Below are 18,522 nucleotides of genomic sequence, written 5' to 3'. Positions count from 1 at the left end.
ATTGAAAAGACAGACATTTCTGCATGAGGGTGCTACTTGCTGCAAATACATCCACTGGTCACTCACAGGTGCTTTCACCTGTAAGGACACCTTGACGGTTTAAATATTCAACTGTTTTCCAGAAATAATTAACCTGAACGATATTCATTTGGAGGCATCAGGTAAAATGTTTCGTGTCGTAAGACAACAGAAATTACAGACAAGGCAGTCTACTGTTCAAAGAAAGAAAACCAAAACTTCACATTTAGCGGTAGAAACACACACACAGTGAATGATGACAATGACGTCACACTTGCTTTGGTGACTTCTTTCTATTCTTAGATGTAAAGAGATTTACCTAGTGTCCTGAATTTAAGAGTAACGGACGAGCAAGCAAACAAATAAAAACCCAACCTTTCTTGCTTACTTTTTAACTAATGAGTTTTTCAGAGCCTGGGTTGTAGGTCATTTACTCTGGGTGGGATAGAAAGACTGCTTGAGCATGTACACTAAAGGATGGAGAGTTAACTCACAGAACACTTCTGTGGGCCAGCCTGATTCGGCTGAAGGTGTTTCACACCTGTTTAAACATCTGCTTTTGAAGGCCTGAAATTCAGGCCAATTTATATCATAGGCCAGGATGAAACTGACTGTAAGTCACAGAACAAACAACTGGAGGAAAATACATTAAATATTATTGAATATGTATAAGGTCATGTATTCCATGTAGCTCTGTGTTGGGTACTTGGGAGACAGTGAGAAATGAGAGTCAGTATAATAGGCAATTATAGAAATGCAACAGTTCTATCTTCAATAACTAAGAACATCAAGGCCGTAGAAGAGGGCCATACATCCTTAGATTCCTTCATGAGGTATAATGGCTATAATGATATACTGATGATCATTTAGAGATACACTTATGTTGGTGCTCACCCAGGAGGTTCTAGGAATAGCTGGACATGCTCAAACTAGGTGTTTTGTCTGATCTACCTCATGATTTACACACATAAGCAACATAGAACAAAGACAGGATTTTCTTGCTCCCTGGGCTAAGGTAGAGCATCCAAAGATATTATCACTGGTGACAGTAAGCCATAGAGTTGGCTCGCCTCACATTCTGCAGGCTCTTTCCTACACTGTGGCACACAGAAAAAAATCCACTCTCATCTTGAGGTATTTTCACATAAAGTTAACATTTTATTTTAAAATAGTTACTTTCTATATAAATAATGTTCTGGCTATATTAGAACCAATCACTAAGTTTATCTATGCAGCATTGCAAGGTAGATGGATATGGAAGGAAGATGTGGCCTGGTGAATTTTAATTGTCAGTGGTGGATGGATTATGGAAAGCCGGGTCTACACATCACAGACACACACATATACATATAAAGTGGACATAATATGAAACCATTCATACTCCCTCTTGCTGATCTCAAGTTATGAAACGGTATTATTTAAAAGCTCATTCTCTGGTTCACTTATTTTTCTTTGTAAATAATGAAGTTTGAGGTGTTGGCCAGACATTCTAGCCCTTGAGACACAGAAGCTGACTTGAGCACGGGACTCCTGATTTATATCCCATTGTTGGCCTAGTCCCTGATAGCATCTCATTCCTGAATTTATATGTTGAGCCACTGGATGAATGAATTGTGAAAATCTTTGCAAAGAAACCCTAGTAGGAAATCTACCAATGGTAGCTTAATATTCTTCAGAGTCAGTGCATGGTTTAGAGCCCTTAAAAAGGTTCTGTAATAGTTATCACTGGTTATCAGTATATTCTAGATATAAAAACGAATAGAATAAAAAATTTCAAATTAACAGAGTAGCATAAAATGGCATCCTTTCCCCATATCCATATAATTATAAACAGAAAGTCTCAAAGCCTCAAGTTGCTGTATAAAATACACTTATTAATATGGCAAAGCCATTGTTGGTGACAGACGCTTTCACAAGTGAAAGAGTTGTGAGCAGGTATATCTGGTAAAGGTAATTTTCAAGTCAGTGTCTCATGATATTGAAATTTCCTCTTGAAATGTCTCAAGAAGAACATTGTTGGGTTTACTTAAATTTCAAGTCAGGAACTTTTTTTTAAAATGCTGAAGCAAGCATTTCTATTTCAGAAATGCTCCATGGCCTTCAGATGGCTAGCTAAATATACTTAGCATTCAAGGATGTATGCATTTTCCCACAATCCTATTAGATGATACTCATGTGTGCACATGAGAAAATGCAACTCTTTTAACAGAGTCATGAAACCTAAATAAGATATTTCCTCTTATTATAAATCAGTTGGCTCTTTTCAAGCATATGTAGATAAATCAAGGAAAATGTAATTATAGTTTAAAATATTGATCAAGGTTATAGTTCTTAATTTTATACATTTATATAATTAACTAATACAAACAGTAGGATTACTTATTAATTGCCTCCCATATCATAATAAAACATGACCTGCTCATTTTGAATATCAGAAATGTTACATGACCTGGGCTTGAAATGGACCTGCGGTCAGGGTTTTTATTTTTATTTTTTTTAATGTTTTGTTGTTGAGTTGGTTTTTTTGTTGTTATTGTTTTTAATGGCCAGATTCCAGTGTAGGATGTGACCATATGAATGTGTATCCTGATAGCAATGAGAAGAATAATTTAGACTATTTTTTCCAAGACAGGGTTTCTCTGGCTGTTCTAGACCTTGCTCTGTCATAAGGCTTGTCATAAGTCTACAGAGATCTGCTTGCCTCTGCTTCTGCATAAATCAAAGGTGTTCAATCTACCACCAGGCTTTAACTTGAAGTTTTATAAAATCCATTCTGTCTCTTAGGTTACTGTCTGTAACACATACAGGGAAGGGCGCCAACTCCAACTCCAGCCTTGGCTCACACAGGATCCATGAATGACTTAGAACACAGGGGCATCACCTTTCTCCTACTTTTGTGTCTTATACAGAAGAGGGGTGAGAACATATAACAGGGTCCATAGACGCACATCATTAAGATAAGGACTGGTATGACAAGGCTCAAACCATCAGCTAAGAGCAGATTCGGTCACTGACCACTGATTCTCTACTATTCTAACACATGAGCAATTTCATCATGGGAGTGATCTGAATGGATAGCTATGCATATTTATCTCTTTCTTCCTAACCCCAAGATAAAATGGACAACGTAATGAATCGTGATTATGAGCTTTGCCTTGACTTTAATCATTTCAGATTTCTCTCTATGTTGGAACAAATAGAATAGATCCTTGGACAGTCCTTTGGAGAAGGGCAGAGATGATGGGAAAAAAAGAAAACAAACCTATTCTATGAACTAAGTATAGAGGAATAAGGGTAGGAATGACAAGATGCTGCGTCAGGTTGATACTGTGACATATGAGTCCTGTGGGGGACAATTTGTTTTAAGTAGAAGTCAGCACTTTATGATCACCCCTTCTTGAACAATGATCTAAATTTAATAGTGAATATTTGGATTTAGAAAAAAAAAATGGAAGGGAATTCATTCTCTAGCTCTTCTTTTTTTTTTTTCAAAAAAAATCTTAACCTTTCAGTTGCATTTGCTAAACCACAAGAGATAAATATGGGGAAACATTTTAGCACAAGTGCACATTAGATTTATGAAATGTAAACATCTAAAAACCAAATTAAACCTTACACAGAATGGGCTGTTTAGCTTGTACTAATATCTCGATGTCATGAAAACTGATCATCACCATGTATTAGACAAGATGGAAGCTAAGGAAGGGGATGCTTGCACTAAAAGACCACACTACTAGCTCAGTTGTCTCACTTGGTTTTAGGCATGACAAAAACATGTTTTCCAATATTAGTTGCTGGGCTATCTTCAAATGTATAACGTTCACCATGCAGCCACAGGAAAAGGATTTAGTCTACCAAGTCAAGGGAGTCCTCAAAGTGGCAACTAAAAGACAGAGCAGGCCTACCTTTTATAAAGAAGAATAGCAATCACAATACAGATGATAAACACCACCGCAAGGACAGGACCTACGACCCATATCAAGCCTTCCTCTTCATCTGTGATTGGCTGAGGATCCAGATCCATTGACACGACAGGGTCGGAGTACGGGCTGGTTGCATACATCTTCTGAGGAGAAGCAGAGTCCATCTTAGTTAGATAATTCCTTTCAAAAGGGTATCTTAAGTACTAAGATGAGAAAATTGATGTATCTGATGATAGGATGATGAAGCCATATCACTGGGGAAATACTGGGAAAAGAAAAATGGGTTAAAAGGAACCCCCCCCCAAAAAAAAATCATGTGTGAGATGAAGAAGGACATTTTACAATGATGGAAATGAGAGAAGTATAACAAAATCATTTTGAGTGGTGTAAATTCTCTTCCTGAGTCAGTCTAAGAAAAGCCCAACAATGGCCACAAGAAGTCTTCTGTTTGTTATATCACTTTTATTGGATATTCTCTGTATTTACATTTTAAATGTTATCCCCCTTTTTTCCTTCTTCCATCCTCCCTTCCCTCTTCCCTTAATTCCATGAAGGTGTTCCCTCTCCCAACCACCCACTCCCACCTTAGCATCTTGGCATTCCCCTACACTGTGAAAATCAATCTTCACTGGACCAAAGGCCTCTCCTCTCATTGATGCCAGACAATGCTATCCTCTGCTGAATATGCACCTGGAGCCATGGGTCTCTCCATGTGTGCTCATTGGTTGGTGTTTTAGTCCCTGGGAGCTCTGGAGGGTTTGGTTTGTTGGTAATGTTGTTCTTCCCATGGGCTTGCAAACCCTTTCAGCTCCTTCAGTTACAAGAATCTGTCTTTTGAGTTCATGCAACATTACGACACACCATTCTTAGTACCCTACATTTTCAGAGCATTTAATCTACAGTTACAAAAGAGAATGCTAACATATAAGTTAGTAATCAAGATACACAGAATTGTGTTAGAAATAGAAATTATTCAAACTTAGAGGGATTTAGTAGCTTCTATTTAAATTTTTGACAGCCAACCAATTAGAAGCTCATATGCTTTCCCCAAGAGGAACTCTACCAAATATCTTCAAATATTTTCAAGTACTCAATAAAGAATAGGCTTTGTTTCTGTAATGTCCTATTTCAGTCTATTTTGTCCCATTTAAAATGACACATTTTCTTGACTCTGGTCTTTTACGTTCTTTATTTTACACCCACCGGCTGCAGGTGTCTCCTTCCACTTCCCCATCTGTTTTCACTTAACTGTGACCTGTTATTTTATCATTTACTAAATCTAATCGTCTTTCTTCAGTTCTTGGGTTTTAAGTATCTTTGAGACTTGCCTCAGTAGAGCAAGACTTAATAACTCTTTCCCTTCCTGACTTTCCTGGTTCCAGAATTTCACCAGCTCCTTCCTAATCTTCCAAGTTGCATAAGCCCAGCAATCTCATCTTCTGACTTTCTGGCACAGCATTCTTCAGTTCTGTTCTTTAAAAGGCCAGGAGGTTACAGGTTTTAACTATTTTTGTAACAGAGACTTTCACTTTCAATTGCCTGGAGTTTCTGGCTCAAATGAAGAGTTTCCCTTCTCTTTGTCTTGAATCCCAGTACCTTGCTTTTCTATGGAAAGCCAACTACAGGTTTGACTTATTAGTAACCTAAGGTCAAACTGCTGATCTCACAGGTACCATTTTTTTTTTCTTTAGAACTTCATTAGCTCTCCCTTGTCCATATCCAAAGTCTGCATCTTACTAATCACAACTGATATTGAAATTATCATCAACCTAACTTGGAACCGCAGAGCTTTTGAGAGGCTTTCTGGTAATTACCATGGTGATCAGAAGCCTTAGCACGTTTGTTTTTAACATCCTTGCCATAGATAACAGTTCTATCACGACGAGTTTTGTTGCTGCTTCCTAGATGGTCTAGCCTTGCTAATTAACATATTTGCAAGGTCTGTAACATGTAGCTCCTAAAATACAACTACTTTCCAAGGTCCTGCTTATACACTGCCTTGTTCACGGGAGGAACTCAGTTCTAACAAACATTGGATAGGAACAAACCAATTTTATTTAGTCATTCATTTCATGTTTAATGTCTTTCGTGAGATTCTGTTTGTAAAGATTGTGTACATATATTTTGTTTTCTGAGATGAAAGTAAATTCCTGGAAGATTTGGGATACATATGCTATTTGCGTTTATTTGTTCAAAGTGGCCAGCATACGACATTGTATTTGGAAAGTTCTCAGCAGATATTTGCTGAATCAAGTAAAGGAGACAACCAAGATTCTCATCTTTTCAAGATGCCGAGAATGCCAAGATATGAATAGATAGAATTTGTTGAAGATAAGCAAATTTAGTTAAGTTTTGAACATCTATTTTTCACAAATGTACTTTAAGGCACATATTCTGAACTTTAGTACAAGATCAGCGGAGAACATGCCCCACTGTGTACCTGAACTTTACTATTGCTTTCTATTTTATTTACGTCCAAGAACAAACATTGAGAAGACTTTCAAGGTATCAAACAGATGAAAAGTCGGTATTTTTTTGAGCTTTCTGAGATGTAGCCGAAAGCAACAGAGAGGAAGGAGGACATCTTCGAGCATGGATGTGTGTGTGTGTGTGTGTGTGTGTGTGTGTGTGTGTGTGTGTGTAATTTGCAAATATAACATATATAACATAATAATTTACATTAAAAATTGGGGATTTGATCTTATATATCAGAGAAACCTGATTCTTTATATGTTTATTTTGGTATGATTGCTTCCACTTTTCTGGCTAATCTTAAAATGATATAAGTGTGCAAAGCAGCTGATTTGAAATTCCTTCCTATATCGTGTTGAGATAATTAAAATGCCCAATCACGGTGGAAGGGTAAGGCAGTTCTTTCTGAAGGGAATTTCTAACGTAAGTCAGGAAAGAGATCTCTGTTAAAATGAAAAGAAAGCAAAGAAATAAAAGGATACTGGCCTCATGGAAAGAAGAATTCGCTAAGCAGAAAGAAATAGTAGAAGAGATTTAAAAACATTATATCATTTAAAACCAGTCTCTGATGTTCTTAATAGGAGGTGACAGATTAAGCAAATTCTCACTGCTACGGGAGGTAATAGCAGTAGAGAAGTGTTTTTTTTTTTTTTTTTTTTTTTTTTTTTTTTTTTTTTTTTTCTTTCTTTTGGTTCTGCAAAATGCCAACCAAGAATTGGAATGATTATAGCTACTATTACTAATCAGGCATAGAGAAGTGACGCTCCCGAGTGGACCACGCCACTGCAAACTGGACACAGCCATCTTCTAGGAAGTGAGCTGGCTCAGGCACACATGACATATAGGGACAATATGGTTAATATAATGGATCACAGATAGAATCAAGAACTTGTTGGGAGAGGCAGCTTGAGGGGAGAACCTACTTCTCTTATTCCACTAAAGAAACACAGTATTAAGCTGACTCCGAATGACTCATCCGTGTATCCGTACATCTCCCAACCCTCATTGGAGGAGGAGATTAACACAAAGGCCCATGGTCAGCATGCAACATACTAGCCCTAAATGGGACATCTGTATCAATTACATGCTCTCTCCTCAAGGCTCAGAGGTTACCATGAAGAACTGAAAGACTGAGAGGCAGAGGAAAGGGTGTTTTCCAGACACATGAATTCAGCAGAAGGACCTACGCAGTCTCAGACAAGACAAAAATCACAGCAGGGTAGTAATGAGTGGGGAACAAAGTCCTATTCCTAGATGAGAAGTTACTGGCAATTGATACTTATTGAAGAAAGCAGAGTCAGGTTTCTTCAAGAAAGCAGAACAGGGAGACATGGCCCAGGAGACAGCAATTTGAGATAGTGATAAAACAAGATGGATGCAGAATTCATCACTGAGGAGACATCTGAACATGAGTGGCAATGCTTGGGAGACTGTAGGCTCCATAGTGCCTAAGGAAGGCACCATCAAGGTTCTGTAGGATGGGCTGAGATATCTTTGCTAAATTTCATGCTTTACCTAAGCATTTTAAGTGCACCATCAGAAACATTCCTAGAATTATATTGAAAAATTTTCTTTCAAGTATCTGTTTTATTTTTAAAGAAAAAGATAATTTCTAACATCCCATTCCCCTGATACTTTACTTTTAAAAGATTCAAGAGAGAGAGAGAGAGAGAGAGAGAGAGAGAGAGAGAGAGAGAGAGAGAGAGAGAGAGAGAGAGAGCATCTTGATATGTTGAAATTTCAGGAAGGCCATCGAATGACATTTGCACCCAAAGGTAAAGGAGGCTGCTTTTGTGTTTTTTTTTTTTGTTTTTTTTTTTGTTTTTTTTTTTTTTCCCACGAGATAATTCCTCTAGTCATCTGAAGAGAAGGCTTGCTTGCCCCTGATACAAAGACCTTTAATAAATTGTGGGCTTCTCATATAAAGAGAGCCATTCAACTTACTTGTCAAACCTGCCAGATTAGGACACAGGCATATATCTATTAAATGTTAATGTGAGCTGCCACTTTAAACGTCCACCTTCCTTCTAGTCGACTATTTCTCCCCCTTTTTCTTTTATTTAAAGCATTCAAAGCCACTGAAGCATAACATGCCACAGGAGGTAGATGAATTACATAAAACAAGACAACTCATTCTTTAGAGGACCTGAGGAATTCTCACTCGGGTTGAATTATTCTGTAACATCCTTGGATATTTTTACTGATAAAGTCACTCAGACTTTCTATAATTGAAGAAGCTGGTCATACTCATTTCTCCCTAGACTCCTTGTCTGTTGAAATCGGGTAGAAGCACCATGTTCTCACAGTTACAGGAGGATAAGTTAAACAACTACCCTCGCCCAGGTTTTCAAACATGCTCTTTGAGTGACAGAGCTTCTAGCTTCCTACAAAGCCACATGAACTAATGTCCCCAGGATCATGTAACTTTCAAGCAGTGTTTTAAAAAGCAAATCAGTTTAAACAAAAAACAAGAGAGAAGTCTTAGAGGTTTTGGAGGGAATGCTACACTGTGTGTTACACAAAAACGTCTTAAGAAAGATGCTCTATCAATCTGGTACTTCACATGGGAATGCCTTCATCTGAAATGCCATCTTACTCATGATCTAGTAAGTGGAACACTCAGTAATGTTGGAAAGTCAAGCAACTCAATGTCATACTTCCATTAGTGACAGCTTGTGAGAAATACTTAGGATATATGCAGACACATCCCCAAATAAACATGCACAGCGGTAAAAAATAAATAAATAATAAGCAAAAGGACAGGAGTAGAAAACAGAGGCCATCATAATTAACTTACAGACTCTGCATGGTCCATCACTGCTAACACAAAGAAGACATATTCCTGTCCACTTTGGAGCTGCTTGTTCGTAAATCCACCATAATGTTTGTCGTCCCCCAGGGTGAACTCAGTGGGAAGGACATCAAAGTGAGCAGCAATATATGGCTTTAATTCAACTTCTCTCCCATGACGGATGCTTCTGCGTTTTCTAGATATCTCCTTAAGCAGCTTAAGGGAAAAGTGACAAACAGAAGGGGAAAAAAAAAGAGAAAGAAAGAAACATAAACAACCAACTTCTTGATGTCTTAGGGGAGAAATTAATCCAGGACTGGGAAGAACCTGATACAGTTTATTCACCTTTCCTGCAGCAGATCACCTCCGCAGACTCTGCTGTGACTTTCAAACACTCGCTCCTTAGGTAACATGCTAAACTGATTTGCAAGGGCCAGAGTGTAAACACAGGGCATTAGACCTTCACTGGAAGCCCACATAGTTTCCTACAGTAATACAATTCTTTAAGAGGCCAGTACTACATTGTATACTGTTTAAGGAAGAAGCACAGCTTAATGCACCAAAGCCTGGTCTCATGGGTGATACATGCCACAATTAGTACAAAGTCAAAGGCATCTAAATGCTAAAATATGGTATTTTCATAGAAGACACCACCATTTCACTATGGAATCGTTTATATGATGAACGTTCATTAAAGTCAGCAGATATGGAAATTACTGATTAACTGATTTACCTATTCTAAGTAGCTGTCACTCATTTTCATGTCTGGCCCAGTTTACCTCTTTCATTAACCACTTTCAAATAGGATTTATTTTAACTGTTGAGTTTTTTTTTTTTAACCACTGAGTTAATTTTGCCTAAAATCCAGCTCTGAGGAATAAATATTTAGACAGGTGACATGGTCAGTAGAGTGGATAAAATAAATTTCAATATCATGAGGGGTAGAAAACACACACATACACACAAACACACACACCAAACCTCTTATATTTCTAAGGAAAAAGCAAATCTGAAATTGATGTCTAAAGAATTTCTTGCTTTTCATTGTCTTTCCTGGGAAGAAAATCTCATGAATGGTTTGAGAATTGATTTTAAAACAAGGCAAAGTTATTTCGTGGAGTTTGATTGGGAAGTAGCCTCTATTTGTCCTGGGTGGGTTTTGAAAAAGATGCTCAATTTTTAGTGGTTCTTCAAAAAGAACTTTTGTTTAACGGTCTGTGAAGATTTGGACATGTGTCTGAGGAGAAACTGGACAAAGTCTGTGTCCCCTAGGGCAACCCCAACCTTTATCCTGGTAAACAAAGTTAAAGGGCTTAGGCAGATGGGACAGCAAAATGACTATGCTTGGTTTCTGTGCTGGAAATGAGGCAGTAAAGCCAAATAGGTGAAATTTACTTTGTGGAAAGAGAAGCTGGCAAGAGATGGAGAAATAGATGGTTGTGCAGTTCAGAGTTCCAGCTGCTCTTACAGTAGACTTAGGTTTGACTCCCAGAATCCAGAGTGGCTTACCTACATTCATCCATCCAGTTCCTCAGGATCTAACACCCTGTTTGCCTCCGTGGACACCAGCATGAATTTGGTGAAGAGTGGCACATGCAAGCACTCAGACTCATAAATTAAAATAAAAAAAAATCAAAGCAAAAGCTGCTGGCACAATCAAGGCAAGACTCCTAAGGAAATGGTCATTGGCCTTCTGTAAACTCAAATGGTTCTGTCAACAACCACAGTATGTTTCACACCAAGAGTCACAAATGTGCACAGCCAACTCAAAACCCAATAATGTGGACAACAGGCTCCTGGCTATGTAGTAATTTGTTCCTAGGACATGTATCAATAATATTTAATTTATCAGGATCTAAAAATGTCTATGAAATTTGAGCTTATTGGTATAACTAAACTATACGAGATTTAAAGCATTTATAGAAGTTCAGGGGTCTACACATGCTGTCTGGCAAATGTGGATCAAAATTCTATGCATTTATGTATCTATGTAGACATCCAGGTGGGCCGCTCAATTATGCTCCAACTTCTCAGATGAAAGAACAGAAATGTATCATTTGCTGTCACATGAAAGGTGACATATAATGATGATGTTGGCCACACCTCTAGTAAGTACTCATTGGGTACCAAGCACTCCTCCAGGAAGCATAAACTGGTTCTACATAATAGCCTTGTAAAAGAGATCACAGTTATACCTAATTCTATTTGAGAAAACTGGGCGTTATTACTGGTTCTCTGTATAAATAGACTTAATGGGTAACAAAAAATTTAAACCATCCATGGAAGAGATGCATATGAGAGATTTTCCACCTAACTTCTACATCTAATTTTTACCCCAAATCAAGAAATCTAATGCTACGTTTACGTGCGGATCATTTGAATCATTCTTAATCAGTTAACATGTAGGTGAGTTTTGTGTACCTGCTCTCATTAACATAGATGAATATCATCTTTCCTTTGCCTGGATTTTTTTATACATGCAAATTTTAAAACTCTGATGCCAAATACAGAATATAATATCATACTTAAGAGGGTTATTGTCGATGCTCAGTGTATGATACAACCCAGAGGAAAATACACTACGGAGAGTAAGAATAGTCTTTTGTAGTTGGTCAATCAGAACCATGTACCATCAGTTGTTTATGGGACTATATCCCTGGTTCTGCTTTACTGATCAAACCCTACCTTGGTTCAATTCACATCTCAGATACAGGCAGCTGTCGTTTTTCATCAAAACCATCCCCAGAATTACAATTTGCCAGGGTTTATTTAGGAAGCACAAAGTAAGTGCATCAGGATTAAATATTAGAACATTCTGGTGTTCTTTCGGGTCGGGTGCAGTCATTGGCTGAAGTTAAATCTGGAATAGGACCCTGCCTCCAAAGAGTACCCCTTACAATGAATGCTTCCAGTGCTGAATTTTAAATGGTTCAAATAAGTTTAAATGATACCAAAGTTAGCCACAATGCTGAAATTACAGCCACATATGACCTCATTACTTTATGACAATGCTTTGAAGGATCGTTTAATGAAAAGCTTTGGCACATTACCTCACTTGCCCTGAAATAAACACAATGAACATTGGGGAGTCGTTCTGCCCAAAGTTCATTGACTGTCGAGGCCTGTTCTGCTCAGTTTGACCTTGAGAACAGGAATTCTGGTCCATGAATTTATTATTCAGATAATAGCCCAGGCCAAAATGAAAATGATCTCAGAATATCATTTAGAGAGTAACTCACTTAAAAACCCTTTTAGGAATCTTGTATAGGCATACGTGTAGAACTCCCCTAGGCCATGGTTTGCTTGATGTATTGTCAACAATATGAATTAATGAATTAGAGGCCTTACTGAAAAAAGTACTTGGTCAAATACATTTAGGCAAAGACACATGGCTCTGTCAAACCTAGTATTACCCAATTCAAAATGAAATAACTAAAATGTTTGGTCATGTGTGCCAGGAAAGAAACAAATCCTATCTGCAGGGGTCAGAAACAGGCTGAGTAAGCAGAAAGGGCCATGGCCAACTCTCCTTTGCTCCCCACAGAAAATATATTAGATATTATTTCAGGAGTTATATCAAGGACTTCAGTTCTTTATCAGAAATAATTTTCATTTTCCAGTCAATGCATATCTTATTTCTTCCACCATTAATCCTGCAACGTGGTCTCAATTATATCAGTAAGAAAAGTGGGAAACAACCCATCCTGACCCAAAAGTTGTGAATTAATAGAATATTCCTTATCAAGCTATTATACAGATTAATGCACCACAACTCAAAGGATGATTAAAATGACCCTTCGTTATGGGAAATCAGTAGCATAGACCTGCGGGATTTAATTGCAAGAAAGTTCAATGTCACATAGCTCTATATCCATTAGCATTGCTGTGCGTTGTGGAGGTTAAAACCTGGCTGTAAAGGAGAATTCACTTTCTATTCCTTCCTATCAAATGGCTTTACATCTAAGAAGAGCATATTATTGAAAGCATTTGCTGTCCCCTTTGCCTTAGATCTCAGTGCTTTGAAAACTTGTTTTAAATAGGTAGAACTATTTGTAGATTCTCCAAGTTACCTTTGCATCTAAAAAAAAAAAAATCCAATTTCAAAATGTGGACATGACAATTCTGTAACTCAGCTATGAACCATAGACTGACATGGGGTTAACTGCTGAGAGAAAGGATCCTGTTTCTCTAACATCATAACAGACAGCAAGCGAAGTGACAACTAAGCTATGTGACCACACTACTGAAATGTGTCATTTTTGTACCGTAGCCACGTCACCTAATCTAGTGACACAAACAGAGACCTGACCTTGAACTTGTCTAGCGTTCAGAGCCTGAACAAATTTGACTCATAAAATAGAGAGGTGAGGATGAGGCAAACTTTTAGGGGTGACCTGCATCTGCCAAGGGATGCGAGCCCAACCCCAAACTCCCCTTTATTTGTCAGAACACAATCACCTTTGTGCAGACACATTACAAAAACATCAACAATTCCTTGTAATGTAATTAGGAAATTAATTATTGCCCTTGACCCATTTTGTACTAATCTGAACTAGAAAGAGTACACATAAATAATGTGGTTATTATGAGCTATGGCCCATGTTGTAAAGGAACCACATAAATTAAAACTCCATCTATCTTAATGTTGGAGGGACTTACAAACTTAAAACTGTGACTCCTAGCTTTTGTAAGTGACTATGGTCATGTTTGAAATCTTGGTAAATACACTGTATCCGGTTTTGCACAATACAAGCACACAATATTTATTTTAAAAAGTACAAATGAGGGAGGGGAGGTGACTCAGCAGCTAAGAGCACTTATAGAGCTCTTATAGAAGACATAGGCTTCCTTCCCAGCATCATATGAGGACTAGCAACCATCTGTAAGATCAGTTCCAGGAGACCCAATACCCTCTTTTGATCTCAACAGGTATCATGAACTCACACACAATGCATGAACATAATACACACAAAGGAAAAACACTCATGCACACAAAACCAGACCGTTTTACAAAGAAACAGCACTGAAATCATGTAGTCATAAGACTTTGGAGTTCATGCCAATTCGTTAGTGTTTGCTGCATTTTATACTAATTCCCTTCTTTCCTCAGAATTTTGCTCCCACCCACTCCCGCACTAAAATGGACTTTGGTTTCTGAAAAGCTACAGAGGAGAGATTAAATGTTTGGGAGTCGGTAGACTTCTATGAAAATATGATAAAGAACTTACAGCAGGCAAAACGCAATGTGCTATAAAGTACACTCAGCATTTGAAAGACCCTTGGCAGCTGCCAAGCTGAGCCGCTCTAGAATTTTATTAAGAGTAATGACATCCACCTTCCTCCACACTACCGCATCTTGTTTCCAATGGGTAGGAAGGAAAAGAATAAGGACTACACAGATGAGACAGATCGTAATCTTTTAATTAAAACAAAAGGATCTTTGATAGAATTCCTGGAGTACAGAGACTCCCCCTTTACTGATTCGCTCGGTTTCCCAGACACACCATAGCTGAGACCTGAACAAAGTGCGGAGAGGCCTCCACAGCCCAACAACATAGACAACCGAGACCCTTACCTCATCCAACTCCATTTCATCCGGGCTCTCCCAGGGCTTGATGAACTTCCCACGAGACTTCTTCAAAGGCACAATTATAATGTAGTAACCCCTGTCGAGAAATGAAGAAACAATGCCGTTAGTTCAGAGAAGAAGGAAAATGGTTACGACCTTTAGTAGTCTGCAGACCAAACAATAAGACAGAGGAGAAATTATGAATGTGGGGGTGACTCATCTATTTTTTTATAGTAAGAAAAAAATAACCATTCGTTTGTTTAATTTAAAAAATAGAGTAGTGGTCAGTGTGTGAGCTTGATGATTTCATGTGGTAATTTCAATGGTTGTCTGTTTATTATTAAATAGCCCAATATAGCAGATATTTTTGTTAGGATCCTGCCACTAGACACACCCAAGCTGTATTGAAATCTAACACTTCAGACTGATGCACTAAACATGTTTAATATTAACTAATAAAAAGGCTTTATAAAGGAAGATGTATAATAGAAATGGCTATTTGTACCAACACAAAATTATCTTTATAATATTAAAATAAACATAAAAAAAGTTAAAATCACTCATAATCTTACACTTATACAAAGATGAAAGTGCACTAAAAAGATAATGAAGTTGTAAATCTGCAAATACAGGTATTTGGGGATGATTTCTACCTAAAGTCCTTCAAAATAGGGTTCATGTAATAACATCTCCAGAAAGAAGTTCAAATGCTCTATACGCTGAGGACGATCAACTAAGACATGAGTATTACATGAAGCTTCACGTTCAAGACAAGGTAAACATTAGTAATAAAGGTGTTCTGTGCATGTGTAGAACTCTGCTCACATCAATGTTCAGCATGAAAATTGCAAATGATTACTGTTGACATAGCAAAGACACTGTAATTCTAGTGTCTTTAGACACTAGAATGTTAGCACTGCATTAGATGCATCATCTACTTTTGCCTTCTCATATCACAATCCATAAAAGACTGGGAAGAGAGACTGGTCACAGATAAAAGAAATGAGTAAGTGCCTAAGTGCCCAATTTAAACAGACAATGTGGGAATTCATTGAGACCTTCATGACAGTTCTTCATTTCTTTTTCTCATTTATTCCATTTCTGAGAATTTCATAAATTTGGTGGAGATTCATAGAAAAGTTGAAAACACAGGAATGGTTTTATATCATTTTGTAAGAGATAGCTCATGGGACAAAGAAAAGCAAGGGGGGGAGGAGATTCCAGCCCTGGTTTGATGGGCTATTTTTGAGTCAAAGGGCACGTAGAAAGCCCTCTTTGCAATCTCCCTGCTATAGAAATGTTCTTCACACACACACACACACACACACACACACACACACACACACACACACACACACACGTGTATATATATATATCTTATGGAGCTAAGCTGTCCAAAATGTTAGCAGTGAGACCTCTGTGGCCGGCCATCAAGCACTGAAATGTGGCTGGAGGGATCTGAGATACGCTGTTATGTGTAAAGTATCTCAGTAATAATTGACTTATGATGACATACTAAGAAATTACAATAATATAGATATGCTGTGTTAAATCAAATGCTGCTAAAATTGATTCCCCATCGCTTTGCCTTTAAAAACTATCCTTCCTAGAAAATAGACCTTTCACTCTCGATTTTACTGTATTAGTTGGTCAATATTCCCACAAATATTCTAATGACAAACCTGTCACCTGGGGCTATACCTTACCTAGAGTTGTTGGACTACTACCAATGGCTGCGCTCTTTATAGACACCTATAAGAGCTCCTTTTTAAAGACTGCTTACTTATCACCCTTGAATTTCAGTTGTATATTCTGAAAGAAGACTGTGAGTCTGTTCTGGGGAGAAATGAATCTAATAGCACCGAAGGAGCTTGGCAGCCTGGGCAGCACACAGCATGGAAGAGAGAGGCCAGTGAATACCACCAAGGTTTCCACATTCTTCACTCGAATGTTACAGGTTGTACAGCACACAGGTAAAGGGACTTGTTAACGCCTTCCCTTGATCAAGAATCCAATTCAAACCAGAATCTTTCCCCATGGCGCTCTGAGCTACTGATGTGCAAGGTTCCAGCATCTGGTCATTCATTTTCTTCACTTCAAAAAAGCAGCATGACCAGGGAGGGTGAGGAGAAATAAGAGTTGGGGTGTGTGAAAGAAGCCAGTATTTTTCTGTTTTGTGATCCAGACTAAGCCTCCTCCTATGCACATCCCTCCGACCACCTGAAGGATTTGCCAAACAAGTCCATCATGTGACATGAGCACGGGGAGAAATGACAGAGCTGTAACTGAGCGTCCAAACTAACACTGCAGATGCATTTGATAAACACACTTGTCAAGGAGCCTCTTGATTTTTCATCCCTGCTCAGTCAGGAGAGCTTCTCTTCCTACACTGGGGTTAGGAGAGAGCGCCCACCGTCTCACTGCAGGTTCTGATAGGTCAGCCATGATGACTTCTGTTAATCTTCCTTCCTCGTTCACATTGAGTTGCCATTCTTTTACATAAAAAAATCCATATTCTTATTTCTGCACTATTCCCCCAATTATTCAGTGAACTCTGGTGAGATCAAAAAGGAGCGGCTCTCCTCACAGCAATTAATCACCAGGATGGTCAGATATCTATCACCTTCTTTGTCTACTGATCTACGCACTCAACTAGGGCAGGCAAGGCACAACAGCCTTAAACAGCCTTGCACATTTCATGATAATCTGGCAATCTAGAATTCATATTATCCAAAGCTTGCTCTCTATCGTTAAGTATTTGTAGTATGTTCCAGCATCAGAAACCTACCAAGTCCAGCTTCTCATTTTCTTCTGAAAGGTGTATGTGTGTTTGTGTGTGTGTGTGTGTATCTGTGTATGTGTGAGTGTGTATGTATGTGCATGTGTATGTATGTGTGAGTGTTCATGTGTATGTGTGTGCATGCGTGTATGTTTGTATATGTGTGTGTATGTGTATGAGAGTGCATGTGTATGTGTGTGTTTGTGTATGTGTGTGTATGTGTGTATGCATGGGTGCCTATGTATGTATGTGTGTCTTTGTGTGTGTGTGTGTGTGTGTGTGTGTGTGTGTGTAAGGGTCAGAACTCTGCCAGTGTCACTGGTGCTTCCTTTCTATCCTTAGAGAGATGTTCACACAACAACTAAGGCTCTCAAAGCACTACACTTATCATGACCCTGGTCGTTTAATGGGTTTCCATTTTCTTCCTCTTAATTTCTTCAGGGTACTGAACAGAGTACTGCTGATGCAAGTACTTCTTTTCAGCTTTGTTCTTCCCATTGGAGCCTTCAGGTTGCCTATCAACCACACTTGAATCCACTACTGAAAACTCAAAGCAAGCAGAATTCCTGGTCAAGTACCTACTTGTTATGCATATGGGGTAAGCTGTCCCATCTGTGGTTTGAATGAGAATATCTCCCATAGGCTCAGATATTTAAATACATGCTCCTAGGTTCATGGGGATGTCTGAGAAGGCTCAGAAGGCGTGTCATCACTGGAAAAAGTATGCCAGCAGAAGCTGTCTATTAAAGTTTACAGTCTACCACCATTTCTGCTGTGCTTTCCTCTTTATGACTTAAGACGTGAGCTCTCTGGTGATGTGCTAGCTGCTATCTATGCCTTTACTCTGTCATCATGGACATCATGAAAACTGTCTCGGACACTGTAAACCCCAATAAATCCTCTCTTCTAAAAGTTGAATAAACAAACAAACAAACAAACAAAAACCAAACAAATAAAACCTAAAATACAA

At 38.3% G+C, this 18,522-nt stretch overlaps 1 protein-coding gene across 1 annotated transcript in view; it reads right to left on the bottom strand.

Moving 5' to 3' along the window:
* PTPRD (protein tyrosine phosphatase receptor type D) overlaps positions 1-18,522 on the bottom strand; it is a gene marked incomplete at its 5' end in the record, with an annotated part of 289,668 nt that overhangs the window by 110,285 nt on the left and 160,861 nt on the right. Inside the window, 3 exons of the mRNA XM_080940162.1 lie at positions 3,924-4,084; positions 9,211-9,420; positions 14,780-14,870. Of these exons, the coding sequence (XP_080796288.1) occupies positions 3,924-4,084; positions 9,211-9,420; positions 14,780-14,870 (462 nt within the window). The remainder of the gene's footprint in view (positions 1-3,923; positions 4,085-9,210; positions 9,421-14,779; positions 14,871-18,522) is intronic.

This window comes from Micromys minutus (assembly GCF_963924665.1).
Source record: "Micromys minutus genome assembly, chromosome: 28".
Classification (NCBI taxonomy): domain Eukaryota; kingdom Metazoa; phylum Chordata; class Mammalia; order Rodentia; family Muridae; genus Micromys; species Micromys minutus.
This window is presented reverse-complemented; position numbering and strand designations above follow the sequence as displayed.